The 15,000-nt window shown below is 39.2% G+C and overlaps 2 protein-coding genes across 3 annotated transcripts in view; one reads left to right on the top strand and one right to left on the bottom strand.

Annotated features, from left to right (window-relative positions):
• Window positions 1–5,806, bottom strand: part of LOC138007385 (transaldolase-like) — a 17,559-nt gene extending 11,753 nt beyond the window's left edge. For both annotated transcript variants that reach the window (XM_068854253.1, XM_068854254.1), the window contains exons 1-4: window positions 5,673–5,806; window positions 5,468–5,591; window positions 2,481–2,520; window positions 1,649–1,716 (exon numbers count right to left, since the gene is read on the bottom strand). In XM_068854253.1, the coding sequence (XP_068710354.1) occupies window positions 1,649–1,716; window positions 2,481–2,520; window positions 5,468–5,591; window positions 5,673–5,739 (299 nt within the window). In that variant the 5' untranslated portion in view covers window positions 5,740–5,806. The remainder of the gene's footprint in view (window positions 1–1,648; window positions 1,717–2,480; window positions 2,521–5,467; window positions 5,592–5,672) is intronic.
• A 36-nt stretch (window positions 5,807–5,842) lies between these two features.
• Window positions 5,843–15,000, top strand: part of LOC138007387 (cyclin-dependent kinase 4 inhibitor B-like) — a 10,816-nt gene continuing 1,658 nt past the window's right edge. Inside the window, exons 1-7 of the mRNA XM_068854256.1 lie at window positions 5,843–5,933; window positions 6,049–6,173; window positions 11,543–11,677; window positions 11,776–11,828; window positions 11,955–12,013; window positions 13,939–14,055; window positions 14,837–15,000. The exon at window positions 14,837–15,000 is cut by the window's right edge and continues 1,658 nt beyond it. Of these exons, the coding sequence (XP_068710357.1) occupies window positions 5,883–5,933; window positions 6,049–6,173; window positions 11,543–11,677; window positions 11,776–11,828; window positions 11,955–12,013; window positions 13,939–14,055; window positions 14,837–14,932 (636 nt within the window). The 5' untranslated portion in view covers window positions 5,843–5,882 and the 3' untranslated portion in view covers window positions 14,933–15,000. The remainder of the gene's footprint in view (window positions 5,934–6,048; window positions 6,174–11,542; window positions 11,678–11,775; window positions 11,829–11,954; window positions 12,014–13,938; window positions 14,056–14,836) is intronic.

Raw genomic sequence — 15,000 nt, 5'->3', positions numbered from 1 at the left:
TCTCTGTACTCTTTTGGACATAAAGAAAAGGTTGATTTGTTTGTTTGTTTTGCTCTAAAATGCAAGCGAACAAGTGCTTATTTAATTCATTTGCCCAACTTTTTTTCATTGTGCCTCGACAGTGACAAGAAAATTTTGCCCTTATGTGATAAACACGTATTCGCAATGAGCTCTCGTAAAAATTAATTAGAGGGAAATCTCACTAGCTTGTGTTTTGAGAAGTTTGTGAAATACATCAAAATGTGAATGATCTTGTTTTCAGAGATAAAGTGGAATAAAGTACATCAGTAAAACTCTTCTTTGACCTTGAACTGACAAAGTTGTTTTTATGGCTTCTAATTTTAGCGTGATTCCTATTGCCTGGCTATTGACAGTTGACTCTGAAATGGCTTTTTTTTCCTTTTCCATTTGCTTGCTGAGGTTGTGCTTGTTCCTTTTCAAACTCATGCGGTTCAAGAAAAACTTATTGCCAAACTGGTGAATTGCAAACTTAAGTAAATTTCACTGAAAAAGCCCATCCCGCACTCATCGCTTTGTGATTCATGCAATATCAGTTTCTAGCATAAAATTTACCGTGGAATTCACTAGTTAGGCAATGAATTTTTCTATGCGAGAAAGCAAAGAAAATAATTTAGGTATTAAAGCAGCAACCGGAAACATCAAAACGCAGACAATTCGAAACCTTTTGTTTTCACAAACCCTACAGGCAGTAAGAATAAATGACCAGGGAGCTCCGCTTTTAGGCTTGGCTAAATCTATTTATTATGATATGGCAAAGCCAGTCTTGGGCAAATACAAGCGCTCAGGGGCCGGTTGCTCGAAGCCTGGTTAGCGCTACCCGGTAACCGTTGGTTAAGAGGTATCAAACCCTATAGGTCTCCATGGTAGTTAACGCTGGTTAGCGCTAACCATGCTTCGAGCAACCCGGGCCTGATTGGTTCTTTCTTGGTTGGGATTTTGCAGTATGGACCATTTCCATGGAAACGGTCCAAGCCGTGTATTTTTGTTTTGGAGCAAAGCCGGCAAATTCATAATTGGAAACAACTTTATTTGAAACCAAAACTGCGAAAAAATTGCGAATATTGTCATTCTTCACAGCGAAAGTACCAGAAAAAGCTAAAAAGATTGATTTTTTGCCGATTCCAAACATGGATAAAGACTTAAGACGAACATTTTATTATCCTGAAGATCTGGCAACTTTTGATGATCAGCGAAAACTGGAAGGCCATAAACAATTTTATGAACCAACAGAAAAGTGCAAACACAAACGAGAAGACGGCTATACTGATATGAACACTCTTCTCCGCTGTATAGAAGCTAATAATTTGAAAAATGAGAAATTGAAAGCTTCCTTGAGTCCGAGCTTGACCACCTTTTGTCAAAGAAACAATCATCCATATAATAAACAACTTACATGTACTAAGCTCACTTGCTCGGGACCCTACTGTGGAATATTGGCCCTCGGTGGTTCTTGTACGGACCTCGCTGCGCTCAGTCTGTACTGACACGACCTCGGGCCAATATTTCCCAGCAAGGCCCTCACGCTCGGTTAGTAAGCGGTTAATATTAATTTATTCTTATGATATTTTAAATGGATGGACTTTCTGGTCATTGGATAATTATCAATGGCGATACATAGTTCACTTACCTTGCATCAACCTCTGTTGAAACTCGACCAGGAATGATCTTCAGTATTTCAAGACCAAACAGGATGAACTAAACAAAAACCAACATTTCAGAACTTCACAAAAGCCATGTGCAACAACCGAGGGGGACCTGTGGAAGGGGTAAAGATGCCTAACCCCCCTTTCTTCAAATTCCCAAGGGACTACCATCTGTCTCGCATTACTTTAGCTACTAAATTGATAGAACAAGGCATTCAAAGTCAGAGCCAAGTGGTCCCCAGTTGGAACCTTGTTGACTTACACCGCTGTCTTGAATTTCCTCCAAAAGAAATTCCACATGGGTGGGCAATTAACCCTCCCCTCCCCCTCCCCCCCCCCCCCCCCCCACCCTATAAAAAAATATACATAATTATGCAAGCTGCAACCATATCAAATCTGAAAGATTTTTATCGTTGAGTCTTTTTTTCTCGGACTGAGAGCCAATCGAGAATCAAAACTACCGGTAATCTTCTTCTTCTGCATTCAAACTGGCCACACTACTGTTTACTGGTCTTTCAACCAAAAAAGGATTGACAAGTTTCCTTGGCCCATGTCATTGAAAGTAAACAGTAATTTTTGTTTATTTTCAAAGGGCTCTTGTTTCTTTATGAATTTTGTTCTGATTTTACATGCAACATATAATAGTAACATGAAAAAGGTATAAAACCTGCTAAGCTAAAAAACGTTTTGGTCTTTACTACCCAACTCTGGATATCTGAAATCATTGTGATCTCATACACAAATATCAATGGGTATACTCTATAATTTCTCATCAACTCTGTCTTTAGTAGGTTCCATTATATTCTCTATGCTTACTAGTCTGTCCATTGCTTCTGTCACTTGCTGTTCAAGGGTGCTTAAAAATTAGAAGAAAGAGGAAGTTAAGAAGAAGAACAAAAGATCAAAAACAGGGACAAATTAGGGTTGTCAAAAGCAGTAGTAGGCTGCTGACAAAAAAATTGCTGCCCCAACTTTGTTTTAGTATACACGTATATAGACAGCTTCCAATAACCCTTTTACTCCCAGAGACCACTTATAGATTTTACTTGTCAATAGGGACCTCAGGCCTTAAAGTGATTAAAATGTCAGACATGATCAATTGTACAATGTTGCCTACTTTTCAAATTCAACAGCTGGCTCTAAACTTCTAAGAGTGCTGCTCATCTTGTTATAAGTCTTGGGCACTTGTAACTGTTTATAGAATACTAGCCCAACCCAACACACTCCTCCCCCCAAACACACACAATCCACACCCCATGACATCCACTGTGCATTTATAATAAATCACTGCGTTTCAATTCCTGCTGTCATCATGAGGGTTTTATTGGAGCGCATAGTTTCTACGGGGAGCATGCCCTTGCTTACCCCCAACCTCGGTTTTTTGACACGAGTGGTCCCGAGACTAAAGCCTCTCCCATGATTTTGAGAAATGTGGTGGAAAACTAGCTCGGAAAGTCAGGGACGCTACTCCCTGAGACCACATAATTATGGAGTCCCCTACCCGTGAATGAAGATTGTAGAAAAGGTGCTAGAGAGGAGATTGTGGCGTGTGGTGAAAGTGGACAAGATGCAATTCGGTTTTATGCCAGGCAGAGAAATGATACATGCAGTGTTCATTTGAGGAAGTTACAAGAGGAGTACTTAGACAAGGAGAAAAAGTTGTAAATGTGCTTCATTGACCTGGAGAAGGCATTTGACAGGGTCCCAAGAAAGGTATTGGAGTGGGCAATGAGGAAGAGAGTTATACCAGAGGCAATGGTGAGAGCAGTGATGAGTTTGTATGAAGATGCAAAGACAAGAATCAGAGTTGGGCTAGAGTTGTCCGAGGAGTTTGAGGTTAAAGTTGGTGTGCACCAGGGAACCGTGTTGTCGCCGTTGGTTTTTGTGATCTTGGACGATGTGGTTACGGAGAGTGTGAGAAATGGTTTGATGAGTGAGATGTTGTATGCAGATGACTTGGTTTCAAGATGAGTGAGACGATGGAGGGACTGCGGCAAAAGTTCTGGAAATGAAAGGAGGCATTTGAAAGCAAGGGGCTGAAGGTGAACCTCGGAAGACAAAAGTGGTAGTGAGTGGGGCAGAAGGTGAAGTGTCTGTGAGTAAGGTAAATTCATGTGGTATTTGTGGGAAGCGAGTAATGGCAAATTCAGTGTTGTGTGTGAAATGAGGGAAATGGATCCATGGAAGATGCGCGAAAGTAAAGAGGGGGACCTCGAGGTTGGGGAGAGATTTTGTGTGGAAGATGCAAGAAGCAAGCTGATGGATTAGTGGAACCGGTGGAGGAGTTGTGTGAAGAGGTGGAAACGTTGAGAGGTTTCTGTTATTTGGGGGATAGGGTGAATGCAAGTGGTGGCTGCGAGGCAGCTGTGACAGCAAGAGCAAGAATTGGCTGGGAATATGGAGAGTTGCTGAACTCAAAAAGGTTCTCACTGAAGGTGAAAGGAATGGTTTATCAGAGTTGTGTAAGAGTGGCGATGTTATATGGGACTGAGACATGGTGTCTGAGGGAAAATGAGGTAGCAATCTTGAGAAGAACTGAGAGAGTAATGGTGAGAGCAATGTGTGGTGCAAAACCGATGGAGAAAAAGAGGACAGAGGACCTGATGGAGATGTTGGGATTGAAGGAAACAGTGGTTCAGATGGCAAAGGCAAATGGAGTGAGATGGTATAAGCATGTGTTTAGGAGGGATGATGCGCATGTTCTGAGAAATGCGTTGGAGTTCAAAGTGAAGGGCAAGAGGAAGCGAGGACGACCAAAGAAGACGTGGAAGACGCAAGTGGAGAAGGAGAGCAAGAGCGTTGGTTTGGAGAAAAAGGACGCCATGAATCGAGGGAGATGGAGAGTAGGAGTTAGAAAGATTGCTGACAAAGTGGGGTAAATCCGGCCACCCCCGTTTACAGGATAAACCCAGATCAAAACTGGATTGAAGATGATGTGTTTCATTTCATTGCATAAAGACAAAAATAAAGTAACACCTCCATCTCCTAACTCCAGCTTGTGGTGTTCTGAATAGCACAGATGAACCTCTGGTATTAAATTAGTCTGTTCAGTAGCTGCAATTGATAGCTTAGTTCTTCCACATTTTATTTCTGCATGAATCACTAGTTCACTAATAAATGAAGATTTATAATGTTCATAATAATTATTATGAAGCATGGTCACTTAAAAACCAGCCTTCATATCCTGTAAATTAAAAACCTACAGATGAAACTACTGGTATGCTATTTGATGATGTCATGAATGCATACGCACTGAAAAGACACTGACAGTCCAATATCGAATTATTCACTTTTTTCCTGTTGTCATTTAAATTAAAATTAAGCCTGTGTAGAAAAACTCGCAACTTATAGTAAGTATACTTGTCTTTTAGGGGCCCTTTTGCACAACAAATACAAAAACACACGCTTGTCACATGAAATAAGTGTTTGAATTCGGCAGTTCGGAATTTTTTTTTGATTGTGGGAGTAAATGTGAAATAATAGATAAAAGTTCAAAGCCTAAATGGGCAAGCATACTTGTACAAGTGACGTGATTCTTGCAAAAAATGAAAGCTCTATGCGAAAGAAAACCTCTGGCAGTGATATTGACACTAGCCACAAGGCTTTGCCATGTGAAAAATAATGCCCATCGTGTGGCAATGAAATCACTGAAAGTAAACATCAAGCAAATTAATTTAAAAGCGCATAAAATTTTGCAGGATAGCTCAAGCGTGACTTCGTTTGCGTTTGTATTTTTCACATGCAAACACATGAAAGCCTTAACTTGCAAATCTTTACTCTAAAAGCAAATCGGGATGTCTAACCTTCCATGTGATTTTCCGTACTGAACAGCATCTTCCAGCAAATGTTTATATTCAGGCATTTTGGAAGCGGCAAGCAATAGAGAAGGGTTGGTCGTAGCATCGGTGGGCTTGTATTGTTCGATGACTAAAATTCGGACGTTAAGAAGAAAAATTTATCCCTAAAAACGAAGCAATGACAGAATCATTAAGTTTTTTTATCTCTCACCTTTGAAGTCGCCTGAATCGGCGACAATTGTCGTGTATTTTTTAAGCTGATCGAGTGCAGAAGCCATCTCCTTGCTCTGCTTGCTGTTTACTTGAATGATGCCGATGATGCCAAGTCACGCTTTTTCAGCCCGCGATTATGCTTCAGCGGATTTACTTATTGCTGATGTTTGTTCATGTAAATGACCATGTAAATGTCCATTAAACAAAGATGGCGGACGGAGGTGACTTGACAAGCGCTGCAGCATCAGGCGATTTCAAGGTGTGATATCAAAAGAACAATCCATATTCTTTGCTTTAAGATGAATTATAAGGTGGGGAATCTCTGATCATGTCGAATGCTCTCTGAAGTTTTCTTATTTATCTCGGTTTGATAGGCGGTGACCGATATCTTAGACCGAGGTGTCAGTGTGAACTCTTTTTCTCCAGAAGGTTTCAGACCCATCTGTATTGCAGCTTTTTGGGCATATAATAACATTGTACAGCTCCTTTTAGATAGAGGGTATGTGATAATACCAATATTTGTCTATGTGTTGAAGTTTTAATGCACCTGTACTATGTCACTGTAAAAACGCACCCCGGGGAGACATGGGGCATGAGTGAGGCTTTATGGGGTCTTTGACTCTTTGCCTTGCCCGAGGGGGTGGGGGATTAATTCATTTTTCTGCGTTGCCTTCCCAGAGAGGTGGGGGATTAGTACATTTTGGCCTTTGCTTTTCCTTGTGAGGTGGGGGATTAGTACATTTTAGTCGATTGCCTTGTCCGAGCAAGGAGGAGTAAGGACACTTTAATAACCCAGTTGGAAAGGGGTCAGAATATACACAGTAGGAAGTAGCAAGTATTGACAGGCCTACACATGTACAACTCCTTAACGGTTGAGAATTTTGTACCGTATTTTAGGTCTTTGACCTCTTTAAAGCTTTGCTCTTACGAGCATGTCTTTTAGGGATTTTCCCCTTTGAAAAAATATGAGTGGTGACTCTTTGAAAATTTGCCTTAGAGAAGGCTGGTTTGTATCAAGAGCCAATTTTTTAATGAAACATGTTTAAGTTTGGCACTGCCGGGTGAAACTGTGTCATTAAGGGCAAGATAATTATCTTTTGGGATTTCATTCCTTTGCTTCAGTGCTGATTCCCTTTCTGTGAATTTGATGTCTGATAGGAGTGTCTCAATCAGATGTTTTGGATAGCCTCTAGTACGGAGACGTGACTTGAATTCGGAAATGATCTCTTCAAGAGTTGTTCTTGAAGAATTAGTGCGTAGAAGTCTAAAGGGCTTTGCCGTTCATAAATACTTTTTTGACACCTGGTGGGTGGCTGAAGGAAAAATGAGTGTACTGAAAGGTTTCAGTCGGCTTGAGGTGTGTTTTTATATCTAGAATGGATTGATTTTGAAAGCGTACGCGTTTGCCTTTGTATACAACAGTGTCTAGATTTATGTGGCTTCAGTGTTTGAGATCCCAGCTGTAAATTTGATGGTAGGGTGCGGTGTGCATTTGCTTGTGTGATGAACTTGTCTATATCCGGTTTGCTGATATCCCACAACGAAAAAATGTGGTCAATGTATCATTTCCAAATCATTGGCCTTAAGACGCTTTTGCTAAGAATCTGTGTCTCAAGATCAGCCATACAGATATGCGCAAAGGCAACAACCATTTTAGTACCCATGGTGGTACCATGAATTTGTAGATAGTTCTTTCCGTTGAACTGGAAAGAATTGTCTTTGAGGATGAGTCTTAAGTAGCATTTCGCCTTTAGTTTCGTATGCTTTTCACACTGTAGTGATTCCCTCTTCCTGTGGTACATTTGTATAATAAAATTATAGACTTGTGACGTCCTTCGATACAAGGAAAGTTCATTTTCCTATCTTCATCTCTTCAATGAAATTGATGAAATCTGTAGAGTCTTTAAGTCATTTGTAGTGTGCATTTCCTGCTGGAAAAGTTGAAGACATAGTGGACTGCTTTGTCTCCTCTTATGGTGATGTTGAAGCTGGAAAATTTGGCACTTGTTCCATGTGAAAATGTTTTGACCAAAATCAAAATAACTTTTGAAAGTAATACTGCAGGGTTAGACAAAGAGTTCTTTTGTACCCTTTATTTGGGGGATTATCCTCATTTTGGTAGGGATTAGACCAAAAATAATTATGTCCCCTGTATGTAGGGCATTATCCTTGTTTGGTTTTGCTTTGTGGCTAATACCCCATGTTTCCCCAGGGTTGGGGGGGGGGGGGGGGGGAGGGGGGGGTTTTACAGTGACAGGTGCATAATCAAACAGCAGGAGGAACATACAGAGGTGACGTCATGTACAGCGCATATCTGTATCATGGCAATATTTCTTGTTTACAAACCTTGATATATTTGCCAGCCACGGAACAAAGGAAGTTATTGTTTCAACAACCAATTTGCTTCTGGTTGGCATATTAACAACAGTGGGTGTCACATAACGAGAAATATCGCTATAATTGGTAAAGGTTACTTATAGTGCTGTTGGCAACTGTTTTGTCAATACTGTAGCTGGTAAGCCGTAATGTATCTACACCTATAGAGGATATGTGATACTACCAATATGTCTTTGGGTTGTGATAGCAGTCCAAGAGCATGAGGAACAAATTGGAGGTCATCTTTATCTATACTTGGGAAAGGTTGCCCATCATACTGTAGGCTATTGTTTCATTTAATACTCAATACTAAAGCAATGCCTAATCGTATATATGTTGCCAGTCATTTTGTTCCTTAGGTTAATTTGAACCAAACTAGGTCATTTAGTTTCATCCTGCAAATCTGCCTTTCACAAACACCTTCCATGATTAAAATATTAAACTAAAGGTCAATTAAAATTACACGCAAGCGTCAAGCCACTGCACTTACAGATTTTTTGCCATCGGGCGCTAAGCGATTCCTGTAGTGTGCGACAAGATTCGCGTAGGGCACGACGTGATTCCTGTTGTGCGCAACGCAGTTCGCGTTGCACACGAGGGTGGTAACTTACTTTTGGGCGGTACTGTAGGTTATTATGAACTGTCTAAAAAAGGGTTTCCCTTTTTTTTTTGGGGAGGTAATTTAAAAAAATGGGGCCTGGATTTTTAGGGGGAATAAAAAAGAAAACACCTTTCTCCACCTCTCCCTTGCCTTCCATTCTTCGTCCACTTACCTTCTCTCCCTCTCCTTCCCCCTTTCTGTCCTTGCTTACTACCAACGGACTGTGCCTCTTACCTTGAACTTTCACAACATTCCATGCCACTCCAAGGATTCGAACTCTTGCACCATAGGACATCCGAGATTACTTCTCCACTGTATTAACCGCAAAGCCATCAAATCAGCAACTGAAGTCATTAAGCTATTTCCAAGCCTTCACGACAACCACCATTTTGCACATGCGTAAATGATATCAAGTGAGAAAAATTAATAGCCGAATATTGTACAAAGTTTATTTACATTGCTATGCAAAATACACCTCCAGAACAAGGCATCATTTCTAGTCATGATAACAAACCGATTTTTGCTGCAAACATAGCGTTGCCACAGTGAAAAAAAGATGGTGGCACGGGAACAGCAAATAGAACAACAAAAGATAACCTTTGCAGTTTAATCCAAGAAAAGAACTCATCTCTGAACCACTGGTTTCTTGGAGAAACCGCTTGTAAAAAAACACATAACCATTCACAGAACAATTACTGCCAAAATGCCACTATGAAGTGGTTTTCGGAATCTCTCAAAGAAAAGAAATTAAAAAGCCACAAATGAGTGGACAAGTCACAGCTAATTTGAAAAAGTGGCAGGATGAGCCTGACATTAAAGGAGAGCGATGTCTGACACTTGCCAACTGTAGACCGCGGACTGCAGACTAACCCTGAATCACAGTTATTTAAAGCTAACTGCTCAAAAATGGCTCCTGAGGCTTAAAATTTAATACTGTTTATCAGCACTGTTTGAAATGGGTGTTTAGCTTAAGTACTGCTTATCAGCACTTATAATTTGCAGGCAGCCAGCAGTCTCCCTTTTGCAGTTATCATACACCAGAAAGGGAAGAAGAAAAAGAAGAAGTTCGAACTTCAGGATTATGTGGCGCTGAAAATTAATAAAACGGAAAAGGAAACGCCCCTTTATCCAAATTTGCTACAGTTTTGCTCAAATTGAAGAACTTGAAGGGGACTGTGCCAAAATAGTCGCAAAATTTGGATTTATCACTACGAGCAGACTCAGCAAAATTGAAAAAAAGAAACAAGTATTTTATTTCATAATCCAAAAGAAATAACACTTACAATAGCCTACAAAATGGCTTCTAATCAACAGATTATGAAACCCTTTTTCCTGATTTTTTAAAGTTTTGTTTTTACTTGCCTTTGATTATTACGAATTCAAAGTAAGCAAAAGATAGAGGAAATAAGTAAGCAAATTAAAAATCAACAGGACATCATGTATGTTTCACTTCTTTTATTCCTTGGACGATAATTCAATATTGTTGCCCTCTGCCATCCTAAGGAGATTCATCAATGAACAATGTCCTAAAAAGCTCTGAGAAAGAAAAGTAGAATCGGTTATCATGCACTGTATGCCTAACCCCAATCTTAATGCTAACCATTTAAAAATTAGTGCCTAGACTTAACAACCATTGGGGTTTTATAAAATACTCATGAAAATCTAAGCTGCACTAAGTTCATCCCCTTTCCGCTAGGACCAATTTACTAACCAATATTATATTACACATACTTACTAATAATTGATGAGTTTTTGTTGATGTTTCCTACTATCAATTTCAACCTAGTTTAAAATAAAATGATTACGGTTGAAACAAAATGACCTAGTTTGGTTGCAAACTAACCTACAGCTGTAAGGGACAAAATGACCTGCAGCAATGCATATACCTATACCTATTTAACTATACTTAGGGTTAAGGCAGGGTCTGGAAGGGGGTCTAGATCTTGAATCATGGGCCAGTTCATTTTTCGTACGTTCATGAATCACATAACTCTTTGGGGAATTCAAGGATCACAGATTTGGTTAGAGAATTACCTTGAAGCATTCCGCTACCATCCACTAGTAGCCAAGGAGATTAGGCAATTCATGTTTATAAGCATCTTGTGTACAAATGGAAAATGGTTCAACTCCACTGCCCTCACTTTGTTAATTCTAGCGATTTGATATCAGACTTTTACTTCATGCGATTTCGTAAATGAAAGTGTGAAGTTTTCAAAGTGTTTCTTGAACTTTCGAAGTGCTTTATGCCCCTCTCTTTCGATAGGCACATTAAATTTTTCTTTGTGGATGGGTTGTCCTTCTACTTTGTCTGATTCCGGTGTCAAATAAAATGAAATTAGTACCCTTACTCTCGCCATTGCAGCAACCTTCAGGGGACCTGGACGTGAACATTTGTTACAAATTTGACAGACAGCTTTTATCTTTGATTGGCAGTGACCTGGACAAATGATTACACTGTCATCTCTCAAATTAGTCACAGAGGTAACAGAGATCAAGTACGGAACATGACAATGGTAGATTATGTTACAATACAATGACAGAAGACCCATTGCGAACCATCTTGACAGACAAAATTAATAATAATTACATGTATTTGTGTAAGGTTGTCTGATGTTCACAACATTGTAATAGCAGAAATATCGATTCACAAACTACAACTTTAAAGGATTAGGATCATGCAGCACAGATTAATATACATTGTATTATTCATGAATCACGGCTGTATTTGTTCAGTTTTCCCAATTCACGCACTGTATTTGGGTCAATTCATGGATCACGCGAAACCCCTTCCAGATGCTGTTAAAAGGTAATCCTTAATTTTAAGTTAAGATTACTTGACTCATTATTGATATTCAATGATCTCTTCCATTTTTTATCTACCCATTTCACAGGGCTGACATCAATGCTTACAATTGTGGCACAAACTGGACTGCTCTTCACTGTGCGACTTTTCAAGGTCATGGAAAGGTCGTCATGACATTAATGGATCACAACCCAGACTTAACAATCAGAGATAACTTTGGCAGGTTAGAATAAGCTAAGAACAAAATATCTTTAAAATAATTATGTGCACTTTGACAACTTTGTTTTGAAAGGTTTTTGCATGATCTTATTTAATTGCCAGAACAGCAGTAGATTTTGCTTCAGCACTTGATGTGATTTGGCCATTCTTTGCAGGTTTGTGTTCATAGAAGAATTTGTCAGTTTGCCGCACCATAACAATTATTGGTTAAGACATGTTGTCATATGTCTTCCATCTATGACTTTAATGTTAACATTTCTTTAATTTTTGTGTTCTTTCAGCTGCTGGTTGTAAGAGAACATCTAAAGCTCAACTTATTAAGATGGACATTGTAAAGAAGGTAACAAATCAGCCTTGTTTTCACAGAGCCAGTGCTACTGGTCTTATCTTTTATCAATACAATAGGATACATGTTTATTCAAATCCATATGTACGAAATGATCTATGAAATGAATCATATATATTATTGAACTGTGGATATGAAATCAAGTAATGCTATGATCCTTGCAGTTATGATTGCAATTTTAGCAATTGCATAGAGAACCCACAAATGATCAGCTCCCAACATCAGTAGCTTCATATAATTATATAGATCAAGTTAGAGCGTCACACCGGTAACGTGAGGTCATGGGTTCAAAGTCAAACCCTGTTGAAGTCCTGAATTTTTTAGGCTTCTCTACTCAATTGCTAAAGTTGTCCAAATTGTGTTCATAACTGCGAGGATCATAGCTTTACTTGATTTCATATCCGCAGTTCAAGATAATTATGATTCATTGATTCACTCATGACAGGAACATTATCTAAAAAAAAAATGTAAATGCTTTGTTTATAGTGGAAGTGCACTTACATGTAGCTATCAAGCTAGTTTACAGGCACCCCACTTTTAACAATGTGAAAGAAACAATTCAAAGTTAACAGAAACATTATTAAGAACCCCAACTGGCAGGAGGCAACCAGTTGGCTTTTTACAAAGCATGGTAGAGTTGATTCGGGGACAACAGGAAACAATTCCTAACCAGAGGTTAGAACAAGATTTGAACCCGGAGCAACCGCATGCAAACCCAACACCCTAACCACTCAACCATGCTGCCTCCTTAGAACCCACAAATGACCAGCTCCCAATGTCAGTGGCATCATATCTCAGTTGGTTAGAGCGCTGCACCGGTATCACGAGGTCACAGGTTCAAATCCCGTTGAAGCCCTGAATTTTTCAAGCTTCTCTAGGCAATTGCTAAAATTGTGTTCATAACTGTGAGGATCATAGCTTTACTTGAATGATTACTTTTAATATTATTTAAGTCTTATATGGCAGAGCATGTAAGAGAAAAACACTCGTTGAAATACCCTCAGCTGAGAAAAACCTCTTGCTGCAGAGTAGAGAACCAACAATCTCAACCCCATTATGACATGGAGACTTGAACCCAAGACACAATCATTGTTGAAAGGGAAGCATTCTTACCACTTCCCCAACTATTACCAGTATGTACATGTAGTTGGTACAGGGAGACGTGGGTATGAACCCCAGCTCAACTATGCATGAACTTCAATGAAAGAACTGTTTAGAAATTCAAAGTGCTGTCTTTGTTTTGACATACATTTATATATATGCAAATGCTTAGACTTACATATGTAGATAAAGAGGATGGGACCTTAAGGAGGCTCAAAAAATGTTTTTTATACTGTAAATACTTCTAAATCCACATCAATGATACGGTAATCATTGAAGACTGAAAAGCTTTTTGGCTACATGTAGACTGAATATAATCTTTGATTTTCAGTGGTGTTACTACGAAAATTGATTTAGGTGGTATTTGCATTGAATGTTGTGTTATACTGCTGTAATATTACATGTAATTTGTTGCCTGTTGTCATCCATGAACCCACGTTTGATACAAGATTGGTAATAGCCAACAGGGCGCTATTTACCATCTTGTATCCAACAAGGGTGAATGGAATTATTATTATGATAATAATTGTTTTATTTAATTCTCAACCTTCGGTTTTGCTAAATTTTATTTAAATTTAAGAAACGATGGGAAAGTGACGTTACTTCCAAAAATTTAATGCTGAGCGACATTTGCCGCATTCATTTCTATATAAGGGCAAATGCTGGTGCAATGGCTGGTAACTGAGATCCAGTGAACCAGTGAGAAAGCTAGAATTGCATTATGCGAGGTTGAGAATTTAATAATATTAGGTATCCTTGTAGTTAGCTATGAACAGGTATAAACTTTGTCACAAGGATTTCTGATGCACATGTTCCAGGTTGAAACAGAAGGCAAACTTCCAAGTACAGACCGAGCCTACTTTTCAAGACCTGGCTCAGCGTACGTCATTAAGACACAGTCACTTTATGGTGACCAGTCGCAGCTTAGGCACCAGGTATACAAACTCCATTAAGATATGTCTGCATGCTGTATGTAAAAACCCAAAAGAACACAATATGCATTTTCTAGATAGAGGCAAACTTTTGCCTGTGAATATCTTGGTCAAAGTTGTGGGGACTGATAAGAAGTGTATGGTTCCAGTGTTAGCCTCCATTTAACATGCGTCTTTATTACAACGTCTCTTGCAGTAAAATTCACTGAATGCAACAAAATCTGATGTAGCAAACTGCTGCATGCCTCTTCCTACCCAACATTGTCACAGTGCTGATCAGATCCTCTAGGTTGATTCCTGAGTCTCTTAGGGTTGTGTCATTTTCCTTGAGTGAACAGGAGTGCTGTGTTACCATGTATTAAAGGGTTACAATTTTCATATCTGCAGTTCAATATATGATTCCTTTCATACATCATTTCATTCATTGATTCATTCATCATGGGAACATTAGAACCCACAAATGACCAGCTCCCAACATCAGTGGCTTCATAGCTCGTTGAAATCCTGACGTTTTCAGGCTTCTCTACGCTAAAATGGCGTTCATAACTGCATGGATAATAGCTTCACTTGATTTCAGTTCTGCTGTTCAATATATAATAATTATTCCTTTCATATAATTATCATTTCATTCGTGGGTTACAAATGTATTATGCAAATCTTATACAAAAGTGGAAGTGCATCAGCACTGTGTTTTACCTACATTGATAGCATGATTCATAGTCTAATTTTGCTCAATCATTGGCCAGTAGGTTGATCCCTTGTTCTTTGTGGGTTTTCTCCTCAGCCTGCACTCAACAATGGTGATGTACTAACAGCAAGTGAACCATTACCTAACAATTCACGATTGGACAGTCCTGCATTTTCAGTATGGAGAAGTTGATCCATAATTAATATTTAGATGGACCTGTCAATTTTGTGAAAGTCTATTGTTATCAGCCAATTGGGCTT

The sequence above is a fragment of the Montipora foliosa genome, chromosome 6 (genome assembly GCF_036669935.1).
Source record: "Montipora foliosa isolate CH-2021 chromosome 6, ASM3666993v2, whole genome shotgun sequence".
Taxonomy (NCBI): Eukaryota; Metazoa; Cnidaria; class Anthozoa; order Scleractinia; family Acroporidae; genus Montipora; species Montipora foliosa.
Note: the sequence above shows the minus strand (reverse complement) of the source record. Positions and strands in the feature narration are given on the sequence as shown.